Source organism: Falco biarmicus, chromosome W (assembly GCF_023638135.1).
Source record: "Falco biarmicus isolate bFalBia1 chromosome W, bFalBia1.pri, whole genome shotgun sequence".
NCBI classification, from domain to species: Eukaryota; Metazoa; Chordata; class Aves; order Falconiformes; family Falconidae; genus Falco; species Falco biarmicus.
This window is the reverse complement of record NC_079310.1, coordinates 2,377,014-2,401,722: the sequence shown is the minus strand read 5'-3', so window position 1 is coordinate 2,401,722 and position 24,709 is coordinate 2,377,014. Positions and strand designations below refer to the sequence as shown.

Here is a 24,709-nt window from a genome sequence, read left to right as displayed (position 1 = left end):
AGGGGGCCTAGTTCCCAACCTTCTCTCACTGATAATGAGGCTCTTGCTTGGTCTTTGCCACAGTTGTTGGCTCAGCAACAGACATCTCATATATTTTACAGCCGCTATGCAGCTTATCGGCTGTATGGTACCATCATGTTCCCAATCCTGCAGGGAGTACAGCAGAGCCTGGCCGTGGTGTCTCCACTCTGCTCCACCCTCCACTGCTCCTCTAGGATAGCAGGTTGTGTTGTGTGGTTTAGGGAACTGTGGTGATGTAGATTTTGTGCATGCCAACCATCTGAAAGTGGCAATTGTTTATTTCCCTAAAAAGCTTTCTGTAATACTATGCTTCTATTAGGACTCAAATTTTCTCTAATCCCCCCCCTCAAGGTGATTTTCCCACATACTCCTATGAAAATAGCCTATGGTGTATGAAATTATCTATGGGCAGTTAACTTCTACATGTATGTCAAATGTGTTTTTAAATGAATCTCAATCAGATGGTTTCTTTACATGCCTTTCAGAAAAGACGACGGCGGATTGACCAAAGCATGATTGGGAAGCCAACAAACTTTGTTCACACGGCTCATGTAGGATCAGGAGACCTATTCAGTGGAATGAACTCAGTAAGCATGAGTGGATGACGAATATTTCATCTTTGATACAATATGGGAACATGACTATTGCGGCTGAAACAATTAGTTGAAGGAGTGGTTCTCAACTGAGTTATGAGTTTCTGTAAAGCTGAAAAACAACCTGCTAGTGTCTTAATTCCAAGCCTTAACCACTTGCGTTTAAGATTATGGAATATCATATTAACAATTCCTACATTTACTGACAACACAAAGTACATTTTTTTAAAATTATACAAGGTATATGTAGAGTACTTCTTAAATTTATTCCAATAACATGTATGAACTAAAATAGAAGTATATATTAAAATATACTAGAGTATTTCAGAAAAAAATCTTTTAAAGTATCTTAGAATTCCAATTAGATTTCTTAAATATTGTTAAAATGTTGTTTATATAAAACTCTGTAACTTTCCTTAGTTTATAGTTCACACAAATATTCTTATTGTGTGTACTTATTGAGCTTCTCACTATTTGTGATGTGAATTATTTCCAGAGCAAGCAACACTGATGTCACAAATGGGGTTTTGTGGCTTCCTGTAGATGATGGGAACTATAAGTATTTTTATGTCTTTGAAAGTGGAAAACAGAGACTGAGTGGTGGGTTAGCCTTTGCCAACAGCCAAAATCCCACCTAGCCACTCACTCACTCCCCCTCCTCAGTGGGACAGAGGGACAAAATAGGATGAGAAAGCTTGTGGGTCGACATAAAGACAGGAAATCACTTACCAATTACTGTCATAAGAAAAACAGACTCAACTTGGGGAAAAATAATTTAATTTATTGCCAATTAAAATAGATTCATATAGTGAGAAACAAAAAGACAAACATCAAACCAACAAGTTTTCTCCTCCCTTTCCCAGGCTGAACTTCACTCCTCCTTGACCTGCCCCAATGAGCTCTGTGTGTGTGGAGAGGGTTATGGTCAGTACATAGTGGTTTTTCTCTGCACCCTTTCCTTTTCACAGAATCATAGAATGATTTGGGTTGGAAGGGACCATCAAAGATCATCTAGTCCAATCCTTCTGCCATGGGCAGGGACATCTTTCACTAGACCAGGTTGCTCAAAGCCCCGTCCAACCTGACCTTGAACACTTCCAATGATGGGGCGTCCACAACTTCTCTGGGCAACCTGTTCCAGTGTCTCACCATTCTTATTGTAATTTCTTTTCCCCTTACGTTCAATCTAAATCTACCCTCTTTCAATTTAAAAATGTTGCCCCATGTCCTGTCACTACGGGCTTTGGTAAAAAGACTCTCCATCTTTCTTACAAGCCCCCTTTATATATTGAAAGGCTGCAATAAGGTCTCCCTGGAGCCTTCTCTTCTCCAGGATGAATCCCAACTCTCAGCCTTTCTGCATAGGAGAGGTGTTCCATCCCTCTGATCATTTTTGTGTCCCTCCTCTGGACCCGCTCTAAGAGGTCCATTTCATTCTTGTGCTGAGGTCCCCAGAGCTGGATGTAGAACTCCAGGTGGGGTCTCACAAGAGCAGAGTAGAGGGGGAGTCCTCTGCAGGGCTGCTCTCAATCCATTAATCACCTAGTCTGTACTGATATTGGGGATTGCCCTGACCCAGGTGCAGGACCTTGCACTTGATCTTGTGGAACGTCATGAGATTCGCACAGGCCCACTTCTCCAGTATGTCATGGTTCCTCTGGATGGCATCCTTTCCCTCTAGCATATCAACTGCATCACTCAGCTTGGTGTCATCTGCAAACTTGTTGAGGACACTGTCTACATCATTAATGAATATATTAAACAGTACCAGTCCCAATATGGACCCCTGAGGGACACCACTTGTTACTAGTTTCAATTTGGACATTGAGCCATTGATTAACTCTCTGGATGCAGCCATCCAGCCAATTCCTTATGCACCTAATAGTCCATCCATCAAATCCATCTCTCTCCAATTTGGAGTCAAGAATGTTGTGAGGGACCACGTCAAAGGCTTTACAGAAGTCCAGGTAGATGACATCTGTAGCTCTTCTCTTGTCCACTGATGCAGTCACTCCAGCGTAGAAGGCCACTAGGTTGGTCAGGCACAATTTGCCCTTGGTGAAACCATGCTGGCTGTCTCCAATCACCTCTCTGTCTTCCATATGCTTCAACATAGCTTCCAAGAGGATCTGCTCCATGATCTTACCAGGCATGGAGGTGAGGCTTACCAGTCGGTCATTCCCAGGGTCCTCCTTTTTAAAAATGGGTATGATATTCCCTTTTCTTCAGTCACTGGAGACTTTGCTTGACTGCCATGACTTCAGATATGATGGAGAGTGGCAAGGCAACTACATCTGCCAGTTCCCTCAGGACCCTGGATCCTACGGGCTTGTGTATGTTCAGGTTCCTCAGGTGATATCAAACTGGATCATTTCCTACGATGGGAAGGACTTTGTTCCACAGTCCCTGCCTTAAGGTTCAGGGACTTGAGAGATGTGGGAACAGTGATTGCCAGTGAAAATGGAGGAAAACAATCAGAGTACCTCAGCCTTCTCCATGTTGGTTGTCACTAGATCTCCTGTCTTATTTATCGGAGGGAGGTGAGGGTGGTATACATTTTCTTTAGCCTTCTTTTTCTGACCAATGCACCTGTAGAAGCCCTTCTTATGATTCTTCACATCCCTTGAAAAATTCAGCTGCAACTGATTCCCACTGTAGGAAGCAACTCAGAGTGGGTGAGTGAGTGAGTCCCACTGTAGGAAGTGGGTTAGAGTTAGTGAGTGAGTAAGTCCTACTGTAGGGCGCGGGTTTGAGTCAGTGAGTGAGTGAGTCATACTGTAGGTAGCAGGTTAGAGTGAGTGACTGAGTGAGTCCCACTGTAGGAAGCGGGTTAGAGTGAGTGTGTGAGTGAGTCCCAATGTAGGAAGCAGCTCCGAGTGGGGGAGTGAGTGAGTCCCAATGTAGGGCGCGGGTTTGAGTGAGTGAGTGAGTCCCACTGTAGGAAGCGGGTTAGAGTGAGTGACTGAGTCCCACTGTAGGAAGCGGGTTAGAGTTAGTGAGTGTGTCCCACTTTAGGAAGCGGGTTATAGTGAGTGAGTCAGTGAGTCCCCCTGTAGGAAGTGGGTTAGAGTGAGTGAATTCATCCCACTGTAGGAAACGGGTTAGAGTGAGTGAGTGAGTCCCACTGTAGGAAGCAGTTTAGAGTGAGTGAGTGACTGAGTCCCACTGTAGGAATCGGGTTAGAGTAAGTGAGTAAGTCCCACTATAGAACCAATTCAGAGTGGGTGAGTGAGTGTGTCCCACTGTAGGAAGCGGGTTAGAGTGAGTGAGTGACTGAGTCCCACTGTAGGAAGCGAGTCAGAGTGAGTGAGTGACTGACTCACACTGTAGGGCACTGGATAGAATCAGTGAGTGAGTGAGTCCCACTGTAGGAAGCGGGTTAGAATGAGTGAGTGAGTCCCACTGCAGGGCGCAGGTTAGAGTGAGGGAATGACTGAGTCCCACTGTAGGAAGCGGCTTAGAGTGAGTGAGTGAGTCCCACTGTAGGGCGGTGGTTAGAATGAGTGAGTGAGTGAGTCTCACTGTAGGAAGCGGGTTAGATTGAGCGAGTGAGTCCCACTGTAGGAAGCGGGTTACTGTGAGTGAGTGACTGAGTCCCACTGTAGGAAGCGGGTTAGAGTGAGTGAGTGAGTCCCACTGTAGGGCGCAGGTTAGAGTGAGTGAGTGTATGAGTCCCACTGTAGGAAGCGGCTCAAAGTGAGTGAGTGAGTGAGTCCCACTGTAGGAAGCAACTCAGAGTGGGTGAGTGAGTGAGTCCCACTGTAAGAAGTGGGTTAGAGTTAGTGAGTGAGTAAGTCCTACTGTAGGGCGCGGGTTTGACTCAGTGAGTGAGTGAGTCACACTGTAGGTAGCGGGTTAGAGTGAGTGACTGAGAGAGTCCCACTGTAGGAAGCGGGTTAGAGTGAGTGTGTGAGTGAGTCCCAATGTAGGAAGCAGCTCCGAGTGGGGGAGTGAGTGAGTCCCAATGTAGGGCGCGGGTTTGAGTGAGTCCCACTGTAGGAAGCGGGTTAGAGTGAGTGACTGAGTCCCACTGTAGGAAGTGGGTTAGAGTGAGTGAGTGAGTCCCACTGTAGGAAGTGGGTTAGAGTTAGTGACTGAGTAAGTCCCACTGTAGGGCACGGGTTTGAGTCAGTGAGTGAGTCCCCCTGTAGGAAGCAGGTTAGAGTTAGTGAGTGTGTCCCACTGTAGGAAGCGGGTTAGATTGAGTGAGTGAGTGTGTCCCACTGTAGGAAGCGGCTCAAAGTGAGTGAGTGAGTGAGTCCCACTGAAGGAAGCAACTCAGAGTGGGTGATTGAGTGAGTCCCAATGTAGGGCGCGGGTTAGAGTGAGTGAGTGTGTCCCACTCACTTTCCTGATCCCATCCCTACACATTTGGGCAGCATCCCTATATACTTCCCAGAATTCGTGTCCCTGCTTCCACTGCCTATGCATTTCCTTTTTGCACTTCGGCTTGACCAGAAGGTCCTTACTCAGCTATGCTGGCCTTCTGTCTTCCTTGCCTGATTTCTTATGCATGGGAATCAAGAGCTCTCGTGCTCTAAGAAAAATGTCCTTAAAAGCTGCCAGCTCTCTTCTGCTCCTTTATCCCTGAAGGCAGATTCCTAGGGGGTCCCATCCACTAGTTCTTTAAACACCTGAAAGTTTGCTCTCCTAAAATTCAGGGTCTTGACTTTACTCTTCACCTGGCTCATATCCCTTGAGATCACAAATTCCACCAGGGCATGATCACTGCAGCTCAGGCTGCCTCCAATCTTGACCTCTCCAAATAGTTCATCTTTGGTGGTAAGCAACAGGTCCAGTAATGCTTCTCTGGTTGGGCTGTGTATCACCTGGATTAAAAAATTATCCTCACACTCCAAGAGTCTCCTGGACTGCATACAGCTTGCTGTGCTGCTTGTCCAGCAGATGTCAGGGTGGTTTAAGTCCCCCAGCAGGATCAGAGCCTGTGAGTGTGATACTTCTGGTAGTTGAAGTAAGAACACTTCATCAACATCCTCCTCTTCATCAGATGGCCTATAGTAGACACCAACCATGAGGTTTCCTCTGTTGGCTTGGCCCCTAATTTTCACCCATAAGCTTTCAACCTGTTCATCGCTGTCTTTCGAAGGCAACTCTGTGCAGTCAGTCCATTTTTTTACATAAGGGGCAACCCCCTGCCCCTCCTTCCTTTCCTGTCCCTTCTGAAGAGTTTATAGCCATTGATCGCAGAGCTCCAGTCATGTGAGTTATCCCACCAAATTTCAGTGATAGCGATTAGGCCATAGCTTTCCAGATGCACAGTGGCTTCCAACTCCTCCTGTTTGTTACCCATTCTATGTGCATTGGTATAGAGACACTTCAGTTGGGCTGTCAACTGTGTCACCTTTTTGGAAGTTCAAGCCCCAATTCCTTTGCGGCATTTCTCAGGTGTTCCCTTGTTGGTTCCTAACACATCAGTAGCCCCTGGTTCTTCTCTGTTGCTCAAAACTCCATCCCCTTCCCCTACTGAGTCTAGTTTAAAGCTCTGTTTGGGCATGGGTTCTCCACAAGCTGTAGTCTTTCAGGAATATCCATGTTTGGTGTGGGTCCTCCACAGGCTCAGGGAGTATCTGCTCCAGTGCCTGGAACACCTCCTCCTTCTCTGACCTTGGTGCTCCCTCTGTTGTTTCTCTTTTTGTTCCTCCCTCCTCTCTCTCCAGTGGTTTTTCCCTTTCTTAAATATGTTTTCACAGAGGAATCACTAACTTTGCTCATAGGCTCAGTTTTGGCCTGCAGTGGGTCTGTTGTGGAGCCTGCTGGAACTGGCTGTATCTGACACAGGGCAGCCCTGCATGGGAAGCCCCTCTTCTCACAAAGGCCACCCCTGCAGCCCCTCTGGCTACCAAAACCTTGCCACATATACCCAATACACTAAGATATATATTGAAAGTGACCTTATGAGAATAAATTTATTTTGTACTATTTCATATTTTCTGTGGAATGTCAATATATTTTTAAGGTCATTAATACACAATCTAAGAAAAGAATGGCATATAGATAAGGATGAAAAATACTTCTTGACCTTAATAATCCCCTTTAAAGAAGTCATTTCTTTATGGTGGATTTTAGCAAAGGGGAAGAGAGAGTTCTGTCAGGGGTATTAGAATAAAGAACAGAGCTGTAAAGAAAAAAGTCAGTTTTAGTGTAGGCAAGTGAGGTCATTTGTAGCTTCCTAGAAACTAGTTTGATTTTTTACAGCTTACTGCGATCAGAAGAAAACTTTCATAACTCAGTAATCATTGGGGAAGGGCAAAACTGGGAAATCTGACATGGCAAAGAAAGTACCAGGTTTTCCCTGAAAGCAACATTATGGATTGGAAGTAATTTATACTAAAACATCTGTAAGCAAGTTAAATAGACAAGCACTGTTTCAGCTTGATAAAATTAAATTAAAGCTAATTATCTATTTAATGAAATATATTACATTAATATTTAAAACTATGTTTAAATTACAATAATTAAATGAGTGGTGTTCTTAATAAAATTTTTAAAATGCATGGCTTTTTGCTTTTTAGATGTTTGCTGCTCTTCCTGTGAGAACTTTTCCCATTGTCACAGCTGAGCAGCCTCATGGGAGGCTTGTGTTGGTTGTCTGAAGCTTTACTCTCTCACTTCAGACTTTTTCCCCTACTTGCCCTCACCTTTGCCTTGCATAACACCCAACTCATCTCCAGATAGTAGATAATCATTATTGTCTCTCTATATGGACTTTTTCTTTCATTTTAACACTCATAACTGTTTGTATCTCTTTCTCTTTTTTTTCTTTTGGATAATGTGCTGCATCAGTGACTAGAGTGATTTTTCTGAACCCAGATAAGAAGAGACAGCATGCAAAAAATAATCTATTTCTCTCTCTTTTTAGAATTACAAATCTCTACTTTTTCATATTTGCCTATTTTCCTGCCTCTTCCTTGGTGACTCACTGTGGTAATATTTCATCCAGTCTCTGTGTTAATTCTTGACAGTGTAAATTCCAAGATCACAGGCTTCTCTTCATGTGTTTTTCTGCTACTTAACTTCCTTTATAGTATGGATGTTATATTACTTCATGAACTTACTTCTGCCTTCTCTCTTCTGAATATCTTAGGAAGACCTCCTGCAATTTCATTAGCTTTTTCCCATATAAATTTGTGAATAAATTCGAACTGCTCTGAACCTTTTTCATCAGCATTGTTATTTATTATATATCCTCATGCTTCTGAGTACAGTAGTTTTCTGACTACTGAAATATTTTGGGGTTTGTTTGCCTTCTCTGTAAAGAACCTTGCTATTTTGTCAAAGGCAAAATTATACAGTAGGAACCCTCTGTGCACCGTTCCCTTCTCATTCCCATCACCTTCTTTTCTTAGTTTTTCTCATTTACTTAGTTTTCTCTTGTTTACTTTCTCAAGGACCATCTTATTTCCTGATTTTAAAGGGGAGGGAAGAAATTAATTAGCTAGATATACAACATAACAGATTGTATGATCTTTAATTGGTGTGATCCCTTTCAAAATTCTTGAATCCTTATCCTATCTAAATTAGACGTAAAACAGAAAAGAACCTTTGTTATTATGTATCATCATAGGGAAGGCAATGCTGTCTTTGAAGGAAAAAAGCATTTTATTGTGCTTGTTCTTGCAGTTTAGACTGTCTAAAAAGGAGAGTGCTTCAGAAAGAGTGCCACCTTGTCAGCCCACAATTCTGTTAGACATGCTTTTTAGTCAGTGTTTTTGACATTGTATGTATCCTACATAAATTTTCATATAGAAGATGGCCACTGAACTACTAATGCAGTCAAGCTTACATTTGCTGGAGTTTATTTTAGGTGCAACAGCCTCTGCATTTTAGACTAATACTTCTTTACTCATTAACACAAACATGCATGTGAGGCGGCAGGCAACCCCCTCCTTGCCCACCTAGCCTTCCCAGGTGCCTCTGTACAAAAGATATGAGTCTCTGGATGTGGAAGACCAGTCAATGGATGATGTGGATGACGGTCCATCTCTATCAGAGGTGTTGCCAAGGTCCGAAAGGTCTACTCCCTGTATCACGACCACCCGCACAAGGAAGAAAAGATGGGTTATATTTGTATTTGTAGGTGACTCCCTTCTGAGTGGAACAGAGGGTCCAATATACCAGACAGACCCTCCTCTTAGGGAAGTCTGCTGCCTCCCTGGGGCCCAGGTTAAGGACATCACTAGGAAACTTTAGCCTGGTATGGCCCTCAGACTATTACCCACTGCTCTTCCATGTGGGTGGCAATGAAACCACAACGTGTAGTCCAAGGGCAATCAAAAGACACTTCAGGGCCATGGGATGGTTGGTAAGGGAATCTGGAGCACAGGTAATTTTTTCCTCTATCCTTCCAGTTGCAGAAGAAACAGAATGACCCAGTCTATTAATACACGGCTCTATGGCTGGTGTCACCACCAGAATTTTGGATTTATTGATAATGGGATGGCCAACACGGTACCAGGGCTGCTGGCATCAGATGGGATTTACCTTTCTTAAAGGGAGAAGAGGGTCTTTGCTCACAAGCTAGCAGGGCTCATTGACAGAGCTTTAAACTATAGACTTGAAGGGGGAGAGGGATAATATCAGGCTTGCCCGTGACAAGCTGTGGAACAACACACCAATGTTAGAGGGACAGGATGCTAGTGAGGGCCTTCAACGTGTTGCTCCAAGACGTGCTGGGTACACTGGAGTACACTTGAAGTTTTATGGAGATGACCCAGGGGCTCCTGAGGTAATAGGAACCAAGAGGGAAACACTGGTGAAATACCTCAAAGGAATTAAGGGGTGTTCCTCTAAGAAGATGAAACAGCTGACAGCCCAGAAGTGCCTCTACACCAATGCATGCAGCATGGGCAACAAACAGGAGACGTTGGAAGCCACCATGCTGCTAGAAAGCTACGACCTAGTTGCCACTACTGAAACTTCATGGGACAAATCCCATCACTGGAGTGCAGCTATCAATGGCTACAGGCTGTTTAGAAGGGACAGGTGAGGAAGGAGGGATGGAGGGGTTACCCTCTACATCAAGAAATGGATAGACTGTGAAGAGCCGGCTCTGAAGAATAGCCATGAGCAGCTTGAAAGTTTATGGGCAAGAATTGGAGACCAAGCAACAAAGGGAACCTTGTGATTGGTGTCTAATACAGGCCACCTGATCAGGAGAGCCTATTGACAAAGCCTTCTTACTCCAGCTACAGGAGGCATCGCACTTGCAGGCTCTTGTCCTGCTGAGGGACATCCACCACCCTGATGTCTGCTGGAAAAATAGCATGGTGAGCTGTAGGCAATCCAGGAGACTCCTGGACTACACTGAGGATAACTTCTTAAGCCAGGTAATAGACAGCCCTACCAGAGGGGATGCGATACTGGACCTGATGGTCACCAATGAAAGTGAGCTAATCAGTGATGTCAGGATTGGAGGCAGCCTGGGCTGCAGTGGTCATGCACTGGTGGAGTTTGCAGTCCTGAGGGATATTGTTCAGGTGAAGAGTAAAGTCAGGACCCTGAATTTTAGGAAAGCAAACTTCCAGCTGTTCAAGGAGTTAGTTGATAGCACCCCCTGGGAAACTGCCCTCAGGGACAAGGGAGGAGAACAGAGCTGGCAGATCTTTAAGGATGCTTTCCATAGAGTGCAAGAACTCTCAATCCCCATGTGTAAGAAATCAGGAAAGGAAGGCAAGAGATCAACATGGATGAGTCAAGACCTGCTGGTCAAACTAAAAGGCAAGAAGGAAATGCACAGGCAGTGGAAGCAGGGACAGGTATCCTGGGAAAAGTATAGGGATGTTGCTCAGTTGTGTAGGGACGGGATCAGGAAGGCCAAGGCACGGCTGAAGCTGAACTTGGCAAGGGACACAAAGAAGGTATGTCAGCCAGAAAAGGAAGGTCAAAGAAAGTGTACCCCCTCTGATGAACAACACTGGCAAACTGTAACAACAGATGAGGAGAAGGCCGAGGTACTCAACAACTTTTTTGCCTCAGTCTTCACTGGCAACCTCTTTTCCCACACCTCTCAAGTGGATGGACCACAAGGCAGGGACTGGGGGAGTAAAGTCTCTCCCACTGTAGGAGAAGATCAGGTTCATGACCACCTGAGGAACCTGAACACACATAAGTCTATGGGGCCTGACAAGATGCATCCCAAAGTCCTGAGGGAACTGGCTGATATAGTTGCCAAGCCACTCTCCATCATATTTGAAAAGTCACGGCAGTCAGGTGAAGTCCCCAGTGACTGGAAAAAGAGAAACATTGCACCTCTTTTTAAAACAGGTAGAAAGGAGAACCCTGGGAACTACCAACCTGTCAGCCTCACCTCTGTGCCTGGGAAGATCATGGAACAGATCCTCCTAGAAACTATGCTAAGGCACATGGAGGACAGGGAGGTGATACGAGACAGCCAGCATGTCTTCACCAAGGGCAAGTCTTGCCTGACCAACCTAGTGGCCTTCTATAATGGAGTGACTACATCAGTGGACAAGGGAAAAGCTATGGATGTCATCTACCTGGACTTCTGTAAGGCCTTTGAGACAGTCCCCCACAACATCCTTCTCTATAAATTGGAGAGATATGGATTTGATGGATGGACTGTTTGGTGGATGAGGAATTGGCTGCATGGTTGCATCCAGAGGGTAGTGGTCAACGGCTCAATGTCCAGATGGAGCTCAGTGACAAGTGGTGTCCCTCAGAGGTCTGTATTGTGACCAGTACTGTTTAATATCTTCATCAATGACATAGTGGGATTGAGTGCACCCTCAACAAGTTTGCAGATGACACCGAGCTGAGTGGTGTGGTCGACACACTTCAGTTACTAGGTAGATATTTTATAAATTGATTATTGCATTTTTAATGTAATGGTATTAACTTCACTGGTTTATCATGCTTGGCAAAGAATGTTTTCCATATAACAAGCTAAAATACAGCTTGTCAGGTAGAGTGGAATGGATACTGATAAGATTGGATTAATTTTCTTGATTAATCAAGCAGCTCAATGAGAGCCTGAATCAGCCAGTTTTCTTTGGGATAGAGGAAAAACTTCTGCATCAGCACCACTTCTTCTGTCTCTCCTGCTGTGCTGCCTGCAGAAGTGAAAATTCCAGAAAGCCTACTCTGCGTATATCCTCATGCAAAAGTAATGTAGCTTTAATGGTGAGAGTGCACTTGAAAAACAAACCAAAAAATAAAACCAAAAGCAAGAAGAATCCATAGTTCACTTCTGCTTGTCTGCCTTGTTTTCTCTGACCCCCTTTCCCTTCTGTCTCCAGGTGAGCTCAATTCAGAACCAAATGCAGTCCAAGGGAGGCTATGGAAGTGGCATATCTGCAAGCATTCAGATGCAGCTTGTAGACACTCAGGCAGGATAACCCTAGAGAAACCTTTCCAGTAAGTATTACTGTCTGCTTTTCAGGCACTAGTAAAGTAGTGAGGAAGAACATTCTGCCACATATCGTGATTAGCTCCCTATAAACAGCTGTGTCCTTATGAGGCACTATTAAAATGTATTTCTGGGTACAACATTCAATAGCATGTGAGCATGTTGATTTTTATTATATAATGAACAAGACAGTAATAATTCAGTCCTGACTGCAAAGGTGTCCTTAAACTTGTTTTATGTCCAAGAATTTATTGTAGGTAAATCTTTGCAAGAGAACTTAGTTGTATACCAAATTTCAAAAGAGTTTTGTGATATAATTAGGATATAATTTTTGCAACAGTACCATTTAATTAAGCAAAATATGCGTGGTGGTAAATATGTTATGGTAGGAAAATCATCACTATCAAAATGTTCAAAACTCAGTTTAATGTGTTTTTTGTGTTACAGGTTTATTTTCCTCTTTTACCTTGGTCACTGCTTTATGTTCATGATGAGAGAAGTGATGGCTCATTGTTCACACTTTGTGATTACTGCACTGAAAAGTTGCTGTTCTGCTCTGATGATGCCATTTATGAGATTGGTCCTACTGTGCCTTTCAGTGACATGCACACATTGGCCTCCTACCAGTACCATGGATGTAGAGCTGTTTAGGATCAGTTTTAGCTGTTTATTAAAGCAAATTAAAGCACCAACCTTAGCTTCCATCATCAATACCTAATGCACAGCATTCTGTTACTCCTTATTCTTTAAATATTTTCTCCAGTCAAGTAATTTTAAAATAAGTAAGTGTCCATTACTATTTTTAATCTCTCATTGTTCATATCCATTTTTGAAAGGCCAGTTCCCTGCAAGCACAAATTATTATTTCATACAAAATCATCATAACAGATGACCACATGTTTTGTGGAGCTGTTTTGTGTGGTGGCCTGTTTGGTGCCAGAAAAAAATTAAATTGCTTACTGCAGACTGATGATACTGTTGTTGGTGAAAAATTTAGCTGTGGCATGTCTCATGCCTGGTTTTGAAAAAGGACTTGTATCTTATCTGCTTCAGAGTTAGGTTTTTATTTTAAGTTTTATCCAACTGGTCTTGAAATAATAAAGAGAAAACTTGCATTCATAAGACATTTGTTATAAATGTTCAGTGTATTTATTTTGAAAGACTTGACCTCAAGACTGTAAACTGGTGTAGTATCTAAGTATTGTGGAAGTGTTTTAGTATATTTAAAAAATAAAATAATCATGTTTGGCTGCTTCTTTTTTTTTTACATTTTTTCTTAATTTTAGGCTGTATGGTCATTTTCAGTAGCAGTATGTCAGACTGCCTGCAGTATTAGCTGAAAATTTTAGTAGCCCTCTCTAAGTAGTTAGCAGTTTCTGTGTATTAAATACTTAGGGGCCATGGAAGTTGCTAAGAGCAACATAATAATCTGGCAGAACAAATGCCAGTGAAAACAACATACAGGGTGACTTTTTACAAAGTTGACAAAAAGCCTTTTGCTCAGGTTCCAAAGCATGTTTCTCTTTCACATGTGAAAACTGTATTTTGATATTGCACTGGTTTTGAATTATCTCTGTAAATCATCCTTTTTCTCCTTGTTGGTGGTTTGAAACAAGTTGATGGTTTGAAACCTGACTGAGATTTTTATATGGAAAAAAATTATCCTAAGGCATAACTGAGCCTAATAGTTTCAATTTTTATGCATAAACACCCATGTGTTTATAAATAAAGATTGCTTCATAAATTACTCTTTATTCTCTCCCTCTGCTTTCCCTGATTTCACATTGCAATAGTTATCCAACTGATTTAAACATTTATGAACCTACCTACTCTTCTCCTCAGTTCACAAAGATCAAGGGCTACGGAGGTAGCTGGCCTTCCCTAAGTTGTATTCCAGTGTATTCAGTTAGGTTGGATAGTCTTCACTGATAAAGGTACTGATTCTTGATGACACAAGATCAGATGTTTAGTTGTCTGGGGTGCACAAACACATAGCAATGCAGTGACATTTTTAGGAGCCAGCATTTCTCATGCAACTTGATCAATGAGTCTTAAATATACTATGATTACAAAGTTATTTAACTTTGTCATCAGTAATTGCAGCTTAAATTTACTTGCCAAAACTATCTTGCATTCCTCAACATGTCTTCAGATCAATAGCCAGAAAAAAACTGACATTTTTAAAAGACATACTTTTTTGTACAGTGTTCATTCTTTATTAAAGTCAGTTCAGTGCTGGCTTGTAGATATTCAAAGGAAAGCATTGACTTTGATTCATGAAATGTTTTTCTTTCAGTTGGTGGCCTGCCCTTTTTCTTTTTCATTAGTTACATTTGCATCAGAAAAAAACTTGTAGCCTACAGACAAATGCGTGGTGAAAATTCTCTGAAGAGTAACCTGTTAGTGTGAGAAGAAAGTAATTTTCAGGCTTGAGTTTTTCATTCCACTTGACCCTTTTGTTGCCAAAGGGATTAAACCTTAATTTTATTAGCTGTTTTGTTTCATTGATTTAATATGTTTACCAGAGTCCTCTGCAAGTATCTCAGAGTTTTCTTACTAAGAAACAAATTGGAAACCTTCCTACAGGATTTCTTCACTTTTGACTACAACTAGTATGTGTGTTTCCTTGCTTACCCTTGATAGTGATTCATATTCTTTTACTCTGGGGATCAGAAGACCAATTAAATACATCATCATAGCAATATGTACATCTCCATTAAATAGATGTGCAAAGCACAGTACCATCTACTCCTGTATTTTGCTCAAATGTACTTTTTGTTTGACACTCTCAAAGTTAATTCTTTAAGAACTAATTTATTACTTAAAACTTCATGCTAAATGACCGAAAGGACTTCTAATCAAGGGAGTCAATCTTGGGAAAGAACAGATAATGATAATAACACTGTTATGTAAATTATGCAGAAAGAAGTCTCCAAGTGAAAAAAGTTCTGGCTGCAAGAAAAGACAAGCTGATAAGGTGTTGCAATCACTAATTTGCACTAGAAGTGAGAAACTTGTAAACAATCCTCTGTGTGAATGAAATGAATATGTAATGTGAATATGCAAATACTCTACTGTATATAATGCGTACCCTCGAGTATGTTGGTGTGCATGTTAGGAGGAAAGATCCCCCATGTACCCAGTGCTGCAATAAACCAATGTCAGCTTTCTAAACTATCATTTGCTTTGGAGAGTTTTCCAGGTTATGATTTTTGGTAACAGAATTTGGCAACCCAGGTGTGGATAACTGGCTAGCTGAAAAAGGTCTCATAGACATAGTCCAGCTGGCTGGACAAAAATGCACATCGCTCTCAGTTTATCTGAAGTAAAGCAAAAATACACTGTCCTTGGCTGTTCTTGTTACACAATAACAGGAAGATTGCGGTGGGAAAAGAATGTTGCAGGTGGAAACAGATAACTACAGAAGAGAAACAAGGGGCGGGCTTGGTATTTAGGCAACTAACCAATAATGAGCTTAACTTTTGTAATATGTATGAGCTAATTATAAAAAGGCATAAAAGGTGACTGTAAGGTTCAATAAACGAAGTCTGCTGATCACTCATATTGAGTGACTGTGTCTTCCCTCTGTTATAAATTGAGACCACAATGGATCATAATCCAATTAAAATTTTATTAATTATAGCAAGTAGAATATGAGCAAAAACAGCGCTGGACGACAGGGGAGTCTGCGCTCCGCCAACTGCCATCCTGAGCAGTTCAAACAGTCCCTTTTTATACATCTTTACTCCCGTGTTCATGAGGTAGTGGAGGTACCCTGCGCATGCTTCGGTTGTTGTTAGGGGGTCGTTTTCTGCCTTCTGGTGGTCGTTGAGGCCGAAGTAAGAAGTCTTCCTCCTTTGTCCCATAGTTGACCCCTCACTCATATGTCCTTATATGGGGTAGTTTGTCCTGTTTCTGTCGGTTCCTGGACATCTGGTGGTTATCTTATCTTGCACAAGCGGTATCTTGTGGCTGTTTATATCTTTTGCTGTCTGACCTTTACATTGGGCCTAACATAAATCTTTATAAACAATACCCTAGTCCATAGTTTCTCACACCTCCATCGCGACAAATGGCGCCCGAACAGGGACCCTAGAGAGGGCTGAACCTGCGAGCCACGGTTCGACGGAGATTCGGGTACCGGTCCTGAAAGCAGCGCAGGAGGCGGAAGGGCACAGTCCCCGCGCCCGGGAGCACCTACAGAGGGTCCCGCCGGCCACGCGTCGCCGAAGTCTCGCAAAGGCTGCAACAGCGCTGACGAAGGTATGGAGAGACAAGCGACGTACGATTCGCTCAAATGCTTTTTAGAAAAGCGGAGCGTTCGGGACATAGATTGTAAAAAGGAATTACCCGGGTTATTAACGTATGGGATAGCATCCGGGTCCCCCGCGGCAGCGGCGAGTGGCGGCGCGCAGCCCGGCAGGCCCCTTCCCGGCCGCGGTTTCTCTCCAAGGCGGCACCCACCCCCCCCCTCCGATCGGCGCCATGGCGATGCAAGCGGCCAAGCGAGCTGACATCTGGCTGCCCCCAGAGGTCAATCGGATCCTTTATATTCGGAACCTGCCGTATAAAATCACAGCGGAGGAAATGTATGATATCTTTGGGAAATACGGACCTATTCGACAAATCAGAGTTGGAGACACTCCTGAAACAAGAGGAACAGCTTAAGCTTCTCAAGGAAAAATACGGAATTGAGTACAAACCCACCAAAAAAAGTGCTTCAGATGTCCCCTACAAGAATTGGGTTTCTGCCTTGAACTAGCAATCATCTCTGTGCTTAAAGAGAAGCCTTTTTGCCTTGATGGAGATAATTTATTCTGTATTCTGTATTTATGCTGTATTCTGAATGTGGAAATTGGTTGGGACTAGGAGGCTGTCTTAAAGGCATTTTGCAAACGGGATTATTATTTTTGATCATTATTGTAATAATAGTTTCTTGATCAAAACCAGCCAAAATTATTTGTAAGCATTAGGCATATCTGAAGAGAATGCCTTTATTTGAATCAGCACTTAAGGTGTAGTTTAGTCTGAGGCTGTGGTTTTATCTGCTTCTGGTGAATTTTTGAAGTGATGAAATCACAGATACAAGATATCCTAAGAGTTATGAGGTAATAAGGTAATAATCTAAGTAAGGGTGCTGTCTTTTAAGTCTACAAGTGCAATATGCTTTTATGTAGCAGAGAGAAACTTTAACAATAATGTTGCTTGAGTGAGATGTGCATGTGACAACTTGGGAAAAGGGATATCACAACTGGAGTGCAACAGTGTTTCTATGTCTGGCAGAGTGAAATCTTTCAAGACCTGAGTTTAGACAGTCTAAAATAAATTGTTAGTATTCAGAAAACCCATCTTAAGCCTCTTTTGCTTACATAGTGTTATGGAAGTCAACTGCTATTGTAGAGAATTAATGATTTTTTAATACATATTAACAAATACTACTATTTTAACTTGAGGCAGTTGAGTGAGAAATACTCACGTGTAGCATGAGGGAATGTCAGCATAAATCGCACTTACAGTAAGACTGCATTTTTAATTACTGTACTCGTTAAGATTCGATGATGCCATAAGGCTAAGGCCTTTTATCACAGATCGGTTCTGAACTAAAAGGTGTGTGCACATGTAGATATGCACATTTGTGTTATTTTCCTTAATTGGCTACAAAATAATATAATTAGTTCGGGGACTAGATCTTGGGAATATGTCTATTATACTTCTGTTTGTTAAGGAACGTGCATAACACACAGCACCCATGTAGGCTTGGCTTGTGGCATAGTTGTCAAATTTAGCATAGACATTCAGACAGATAAGCAACGTACTCTTCTTGTGTGTATCACCTACAAGCCATTATGGCTTAGTGTGTAAATCTGTACGTAACTATTGAAAAATCCACTTATGAATGTATATAGCTTAGAACTAATTTTTCCCCTTTGTTAATTCTTTGATATCAATGAGGTATTCTTTAGAAAATGTATGGACTGGTTGGTTGCATAAGGGCAGTTGTTATTTGGACAGAAAATTGTTAATGGTCAGGGATTTTCCACTAAAATATTTGCAAATATTCCTAGTCAAACATCAGTTTGGTTTCTTTTTGGGTTTTGAGCTTGCATTAGTCCATGTTCAGAACTTTAAAATTACCTTTGAATTTTTTTAACTTTTTATATCACTGGAACAGAAAGAGCATCTAAATTAAAGCTTCAAGCTAACTTTATTTTTCAAGTATTTCTGGAATTATACTTCTGAACTGAGATTTTATAAGTTGGCTGTGTATTTTCCTGTGTTAAAACGCTGTTATTGAAAATGGTCAACCAGGCCTATGTCGCCCAAAATAAAAACGGGGGAATTGTGGATAACTGGCTAGCTGAAAAAGGTCTCATAGACATAGTCCAGCTGGCTGGACAAAAATGCACATCGCTCTCAGCTTATCTGAAGTGAAGCAAAAATACACTGTCTTTGGCTGTTCTTGTTACACAGTAACAGGAAGATTTTGGTGGGAAAAGAATGTTGCAGGTGGGAACAGATAACTACAGAAGAGAAACTAGGGGCGGGCTTGATATTTAGGCAACTAACCAATAATGAGCTTAACTTTTGTAATATGTATGAGTTAATTATAACAAGGCATAAAAGGTGACTGTAAGGGACAATAAACGAAGTCTGCTGATCACTCATATTGAGTGACTGCGTCTTCCCTCCGTCGCGACACCCAGGTGGGACTTGCTCTCCAGAATCTTGAAAGACCAGAGGAATCGTGAGGACCCCAAGCACGCATCGAAGTATGTTGGGGAAGGCTCTCCAATTCATTGACCAGGTGAGTTTCTGCAACAGGTCTCTGGGATATTAACAACTTTGGTCATAAATAATTAGGTTGCTTACAAATAACTTGTATTGGAGAGTAGGTTAGAGTCCCCCCTGTGGGTTAGAGTCCCCCCGGAATATTCAAATTATATACACATTGTTGAGCTATTGGTATTGTAGGTTAGGGTCCCACCAGGATATTTGATGTGCAAAACTGTGTAAATCCATACACTATTATGAATTTACATACGCCCAGAGTCTGGATTTTGGGTATTGGTAATTTGAAACTTTATTGGAATTTGAAACTTATGGATTTACATACACCCAGAGTCTGGATTTTGGTTTTTGGTAATTTGAAACTTTATTGGAATTTGAAACTTTGTTCAATATTGTTTTCTAGATTTTGTGTATAGGTAATTTGAAATTTTATTGGCAATGTGAAACTTTTTTGAATTTTGTTTACCAGATTTTGTCTCTATTGGATTTGTTTGCCAGATTTTGTTTAAGTGTTGGGTGTCTGTAATTTTGAAAACTTTGTAACATGGGGACATTCTACTGAAGGGGGGTGTGTTCTTAAGAGTTCTCCATTGGGCTGTATATTAAGATATTGGAGCAAGTTTGGGGGTGATCCCCTCACTCAGAAAAAAATTGGTAGAATATTGTAATCATTGATGGCCCTTGTATACCTGTAGATGATCAGGAGAAATGACCTAAGAACAGAAGTATAAATTGTAATAAAGTATTGCAATTAATGGTGGTTTATAGATGTGAAGGAAAATGAAGTCCCATATGTGGGTTTAGTGGTTGTTTTTTTCCTTGAGAATTTATGAAAGAAGAAGGAAATATAAATTGATGATATTTGATTCTAATGTATTGATGATGATAGAGGATAAAAAGAAATTGCCTCGGTGTTGTTCTGCTTGTAGTATTGGGAAAAGATGTTTGAAAACGAAAAATGAAGAAGAGAATGTGCACTTGATGGTTTCAGGATAGTATTCTTAATAATAGGAAGAGATTTTTGCTTAAAGAAAAAAAATGGTATTGGAGAAAGCTCAGGAAAAGAAGAGGATAAATGACTTATATTCCTTTGTTTGTGGGGCAGTCTGCTCCAGATATAAGAAGAAAGTTGCAAAAAGTAGATGGTACGTCTGGAATGTTGATATCTTAGTTGACAGAAATTGCTTATAAGGTTTATAATAACAGAGAGGAATTGGGGGGGGGGGGGGGAAGAGAGGGAAAAAAGAGGATAAACAGAAAGAAAAAGAAAAAAAATGCCGCAATTTTGGCAGCTACATTTACCCAAGCCCAAACTTCATCTCAGGGAAGAGGTTTCCTGAGACGACAAGGGTGTGGAAAAGGACAAGGAATAAGAGGAAAAATAAGGAATAGAATCTCTCTGGGGAAAGATCAGTGTATGCTTTGCAAGGAAAAAGGACATTGCAAAAATTAATGTCTAAAGAAATAATCAACTAATTGGATACCCTTCGTCTGCATCCATTCCAGAGGCAGACCTACTTATGATTGGTATGGAAGATTCAGATTGACAGGGAGTAGGGGTGAGCTTAGAGGCATCCCCAGCAGATCCCCTGGTGCCAATAAAGCTGGGAAATAAAACTATAGATTTCTTGATAGATACAGGAGCAACTTATTCCATAGTAACTAATTGTAAGGGGCTTCTCAGTAAATTTAATATTCCAGGTTTTGGGGTTACTGGAAAGAGAGAATTAAGGCCATTTTTTAAACCAATGGAATGACAAAATGGAGGTAAAACTTTAATACATGAATCCTTGTATATGTCGGAATGCCCTATACCTCTCAGGTTGGGATTTACTTAGTAAACTACAGGCCCCAAAAACAGTTTTGAGAATTCCATTCAGTTGCATATCCCACCGGAAAATGCCTGGAAGGTGCAATTATATCTGCTGCAAGGGGAACAACGAAGTGAACCAGAAATCTCCTAAGAAATCCTGGATGCTGTATTTCTGTTGATATGGGCTACTGAAGTACCGGGGAAAGCTAACACCATACCAATAAAGTAGAATTAAAACAGAACTCAAAAATGGTAACAAAAAACCCCAACCAAACAAAAGAAAAGCAAACAATATCCTATGAAAATGGGAGCAAAAATTGGATTAGAGACTTTGATTTGTACCACATGCTGTGACCTCAGTGCTGGAACAACAAGGACATCACTGGTTATCACCTAGTAGAATGATCCAATGTCAAGCAGTATTATTGGAACTGGACGATGTCAGTTTAAAGGTAACAACCTCTTTGAATTCTGCTATTTTGTTGCTGGTATCTGATGATACAAACCTAGAGCATGACTATATATTAACTATTGAACAAGTCTTTTCCAATAGGCCAGATCTGAAGGATGTTTGACTGGAAAATCTGGAGTAGATTCTCTCAGTTTTGTGCTGAATGGGGAGCGACGATCCGGATATGCAGTGGCAACTCTGGAGGATGTGATTGAATCACAACCCTTGCCATCAAATACTTCAGTACAAAAAGCTGAATTAATTGCTTTGACTAGAGCTCCGACATTGTCACAGGATAAACAAGCCAATATCTATATACTGACTCTAAATATGCCTTTGGAGTGATACATGCGCATGGGGCAACGTGGAAAGAAAGAGGACTTTTAACCTCACAAGGGTCACCTATTAAGCATGGATCAGAAATATTGAAATTATTAGTAGAAGCAATTCATAAACCTAAGGAAGTGGCCTGAATTAATTGTAAGGCTCACCAACCTGGGCATACTGAAGTCATACGAGGGAATCGTAAGGCTGATGAACCAGCAAAGAGAACGGCCAACGAAGCAATAATGGGAGCCTTGATTCCTCAAAATGTAATGAGAACTGAAGTGCCCAAATACAATGAAAAGGAGAATGAATTAGCTAAGATGCTAAAATGTAAAAGGACTTCAGACAGATGGCGGGTAACATCTACTGGACAATGTTTGGTAACAGCTCCCATAACACAGAAGTTGCTACAGCAGACACACAAAGGAACTCATATGGGAGCAGATGCTATAATCAATCACAAGTGTTAGGAGATACGCAGTAGGGCCAAAGATGGAAAGCTATGCTGATCAAATAGTAAACCAATAAGTAATATGTTGTAAAATAATCCTAAAGTGGAATTAAGACCTCCACCTGGAGAGGTAAAGAAAGGTAATATTCTGGAAGAATATTGGCAAATTGATTTTTCTGAATTACCAAAATGCAATAATTATAAATATCTTTTGGTATTGGTAGATACCTTTTCAGGATGGCCTGAAGCTTTCCCGCACCGGACCAATCGAGCTAGAGAGGGAACAAAGAGATTATTAAATGAGATTATACCAAGATTTGGAGTTCCAAGTGGGATCTCATCAGACAGAGGCCCACACTTTATAGCAGAAGTAATACAGACAATTTCTGCCCTTTTAGGAATAAAATGGGATTTACATACAACTCGGAGACCCCAGTCTAGTGGGAAAGTAGAAAGGATGAATAGATCTTTAAAGAAACAACTGGCTAAATTGTATCAAGAAACTAATTTAAAAAGGATAGATGTTTTACCTATCACTTTAATAAGAATCAGAATCACCCCAAAAGTCAGGGAAAAGGTGAGTCCATTTAAAGTATTATACGGAAGACCTTATGCTGTAAATTTAACAGGAAAGGAAGACCAAATGCATGTTACTGGTGATCAGGTGTTAACTGAATATATTGTCTTTGGGAAAGACTCCTTCCTCATTGTACAGGTATATTCAACAGAGAGCACCTGTACCATTGGACATGCCGGTGCATCCTTTCCCACCTGGAGATCAAGTGCATCTTTGAACTTGGAAGGACGAGTCTTTGAAGGAGCAGTGGAAAGGACCATATTTAGTATTACTGATAACTAATAATGCAGTAAAACTTATGGGAATTGATTCTTGGATCCATTACACCAGGATGAAAAGGAGTTCTGAGGTAAAGTGGAAATCAGAAGAAGCGGCTACTATGAAAATAAGTTTCTCAGTAACTGGGAAAATTCCTACACGGTGTGTTCAACCGTAGATGAGGCTTCTGGCCCAGTCCCAGAGCTTGCCTGCCTTTATACTCAGTGAAAAACAAAAATAGTTTACACACCTAGTGTATGCAAACGTTTAAGTTTAGGCTAAGTGCAGGCGTGCAGTACCTTATGATTTTTAAGGTTCACACATGCCAGGGATATTGGCCAGACGCTCAAGCGTGGTGGAGTTACCGTCATGGCACAGCTGCACACAATATTTATTGTCTGGATGGTCCTGTTCATATCTTGCTTGTTCGGGGGGCTCAAGACAAACACCACCTGCTCATTAAGGTTGTCCTTGAGCTCCCTAAAGCTCACTGTCCAAGTTAAGCAATCCCTAATTAAAAACAAAGGCTTTTTCATAAGCAGCAATCAATTTAATAAGTTTTCACCACAGTGGTTTATTCCTTGGTTGAGGGTTGCTGAATTGGAAAAGAGAATGATAAATATATCTGCAGTAATGGAAGGGAGAGCCAGCAACACTGCAGATGCCATAAAGGCTTTGCAGGAAGAAGTTTCAGAAATAGTTTATATAGTTATTTGAAGAGGGTCCCCCGTGGAGAGTCGGCCAAGTCACGACAATCACACCAATATGGCTACATGCCGTGCTCACTTTATTAAACAAACAGGTCATATTTATAACTTAAACCGACCACTCACACGACTTTACACACAGGTGATTGCATAAAAGTTTCTGGTCACGCAGGTGTCTGTGTTGCTGATCGGTGAGCATGCTGCAGGTGCCTGATCAGAGTGTGCCAATGAGAGTGTGTTGATTTCACGGTTCCCAGGGCTTGCTCTGCACCTGGCTTCTTGTTTGTGCATAGCTTGTTTTCTTTCTCACCCTGCGTGTTCCCAGGACAATTTAAAGTTGCTCTGCAGCTTTAACTAACAGGCCTGGGTTGTCCAACCCGGACAATGGTAACATATGTCCTCGGTCTTTAAAAATTCCTCTACATATCCCCCTTTTCTTTTTGGACAACCCTTGTCTGTTTCACAATAGATGTTAAACCTTTCTTCAAACAAGAAAATAAACAGCCAAAACCTAAAAACATTACAACAATGATTATAACAAAGAGTATTCCTTCCATCAATAACGTCTTTAACCATCCTGTTATCCCCAATCCTCTCAACCATTCATCAAAGGGATTATCATCAGCAAGAATATGCTTCATGTTTCCCTGCAGTTGTGACAACTTCTTGTGCATCGATATGGAATGATCGGAAAGGTTCATACAACACATCCCTTCAAAATCCTCACAACCATGTCCATGTGCTAATAATAAAAAATCTATTGCAGCCCTTTTCTGTAGCGTAGCATGCCTAACACTATCTACATCAAGCAATAACGAATTTAAAATCTGTGATGTAAGATTAAATTGTTTCTCTCCCCAGCACACTAACCTTCGTATATTCTTAGCATTTAATGCTGCTATTGCCCCCGGCATAAATATGGAGGCTAGGACATTTGCTGTTACAGACTGTAGATCGACTCGGTCATTACATGTTTCATCAAAGGTGCGCAGTGTCCTCTGTGATCTGTGAGACTGTTGAGTCATTTTTAATAAGTCTTTCATATGTGGAGCAAACATAGTCAAACGCCCTAAATAATATGGTCCACTGACAGGATACAAAGGAACCCCTGGCCACGCTCTGTCCCCACATGTCGCGACAGAAGAAAGACACAGTCACTCAATATGAGTGATCAGCAGACTTCGTTTATTGTCCCTTACAGTCATCTTTTATGCCTTGTTATAATTAGCTCATACATATTACAAAAGTTAAGCTCATTATTGGTTAGTTGCCTAAATACCAAGCCCGCCCCTAGTTTCTCTTCTGTAGTTATCTGTTCCCACCTGTAACATTCTTT

The 24,709-nt window shown here is 41.5% G+C and overlaps 1 protein-coding gene across 1 annotated transcript in view; it reads left to right on the top strand.

Moving 5' to 3' along the window:
- LOC130142043 (CDC42 small effector protein 2-like) overlaps nucleotides 1–13,256 on the top strand; it is a 60,865-nt gene extending 47,609 nt beyond the window's left edge. The window contains exons 3-5 of the mRNA XM_056323457.1: nucleotides 507–608; nucleotides 11,891–12,008; nucleotides 12,448–13,256. Of these exons, the coding sequence (XP_056179432.1) occupies nucleotides 507–608; nucleotides 11,891–11,989 (201 nt within the window). The 3' untranslated portion in view covers nucleotides 11,990–12,008; nucleotides 12,448–13,256. The remainder of the gene's footprint in view (nucleotides 1–506; nucleotides 609–11,890; nucleotides 12,009–12,447) is intronic.
- Nucleotides 13,257–24,709: the final 11,453 nt, after the last annotated feature.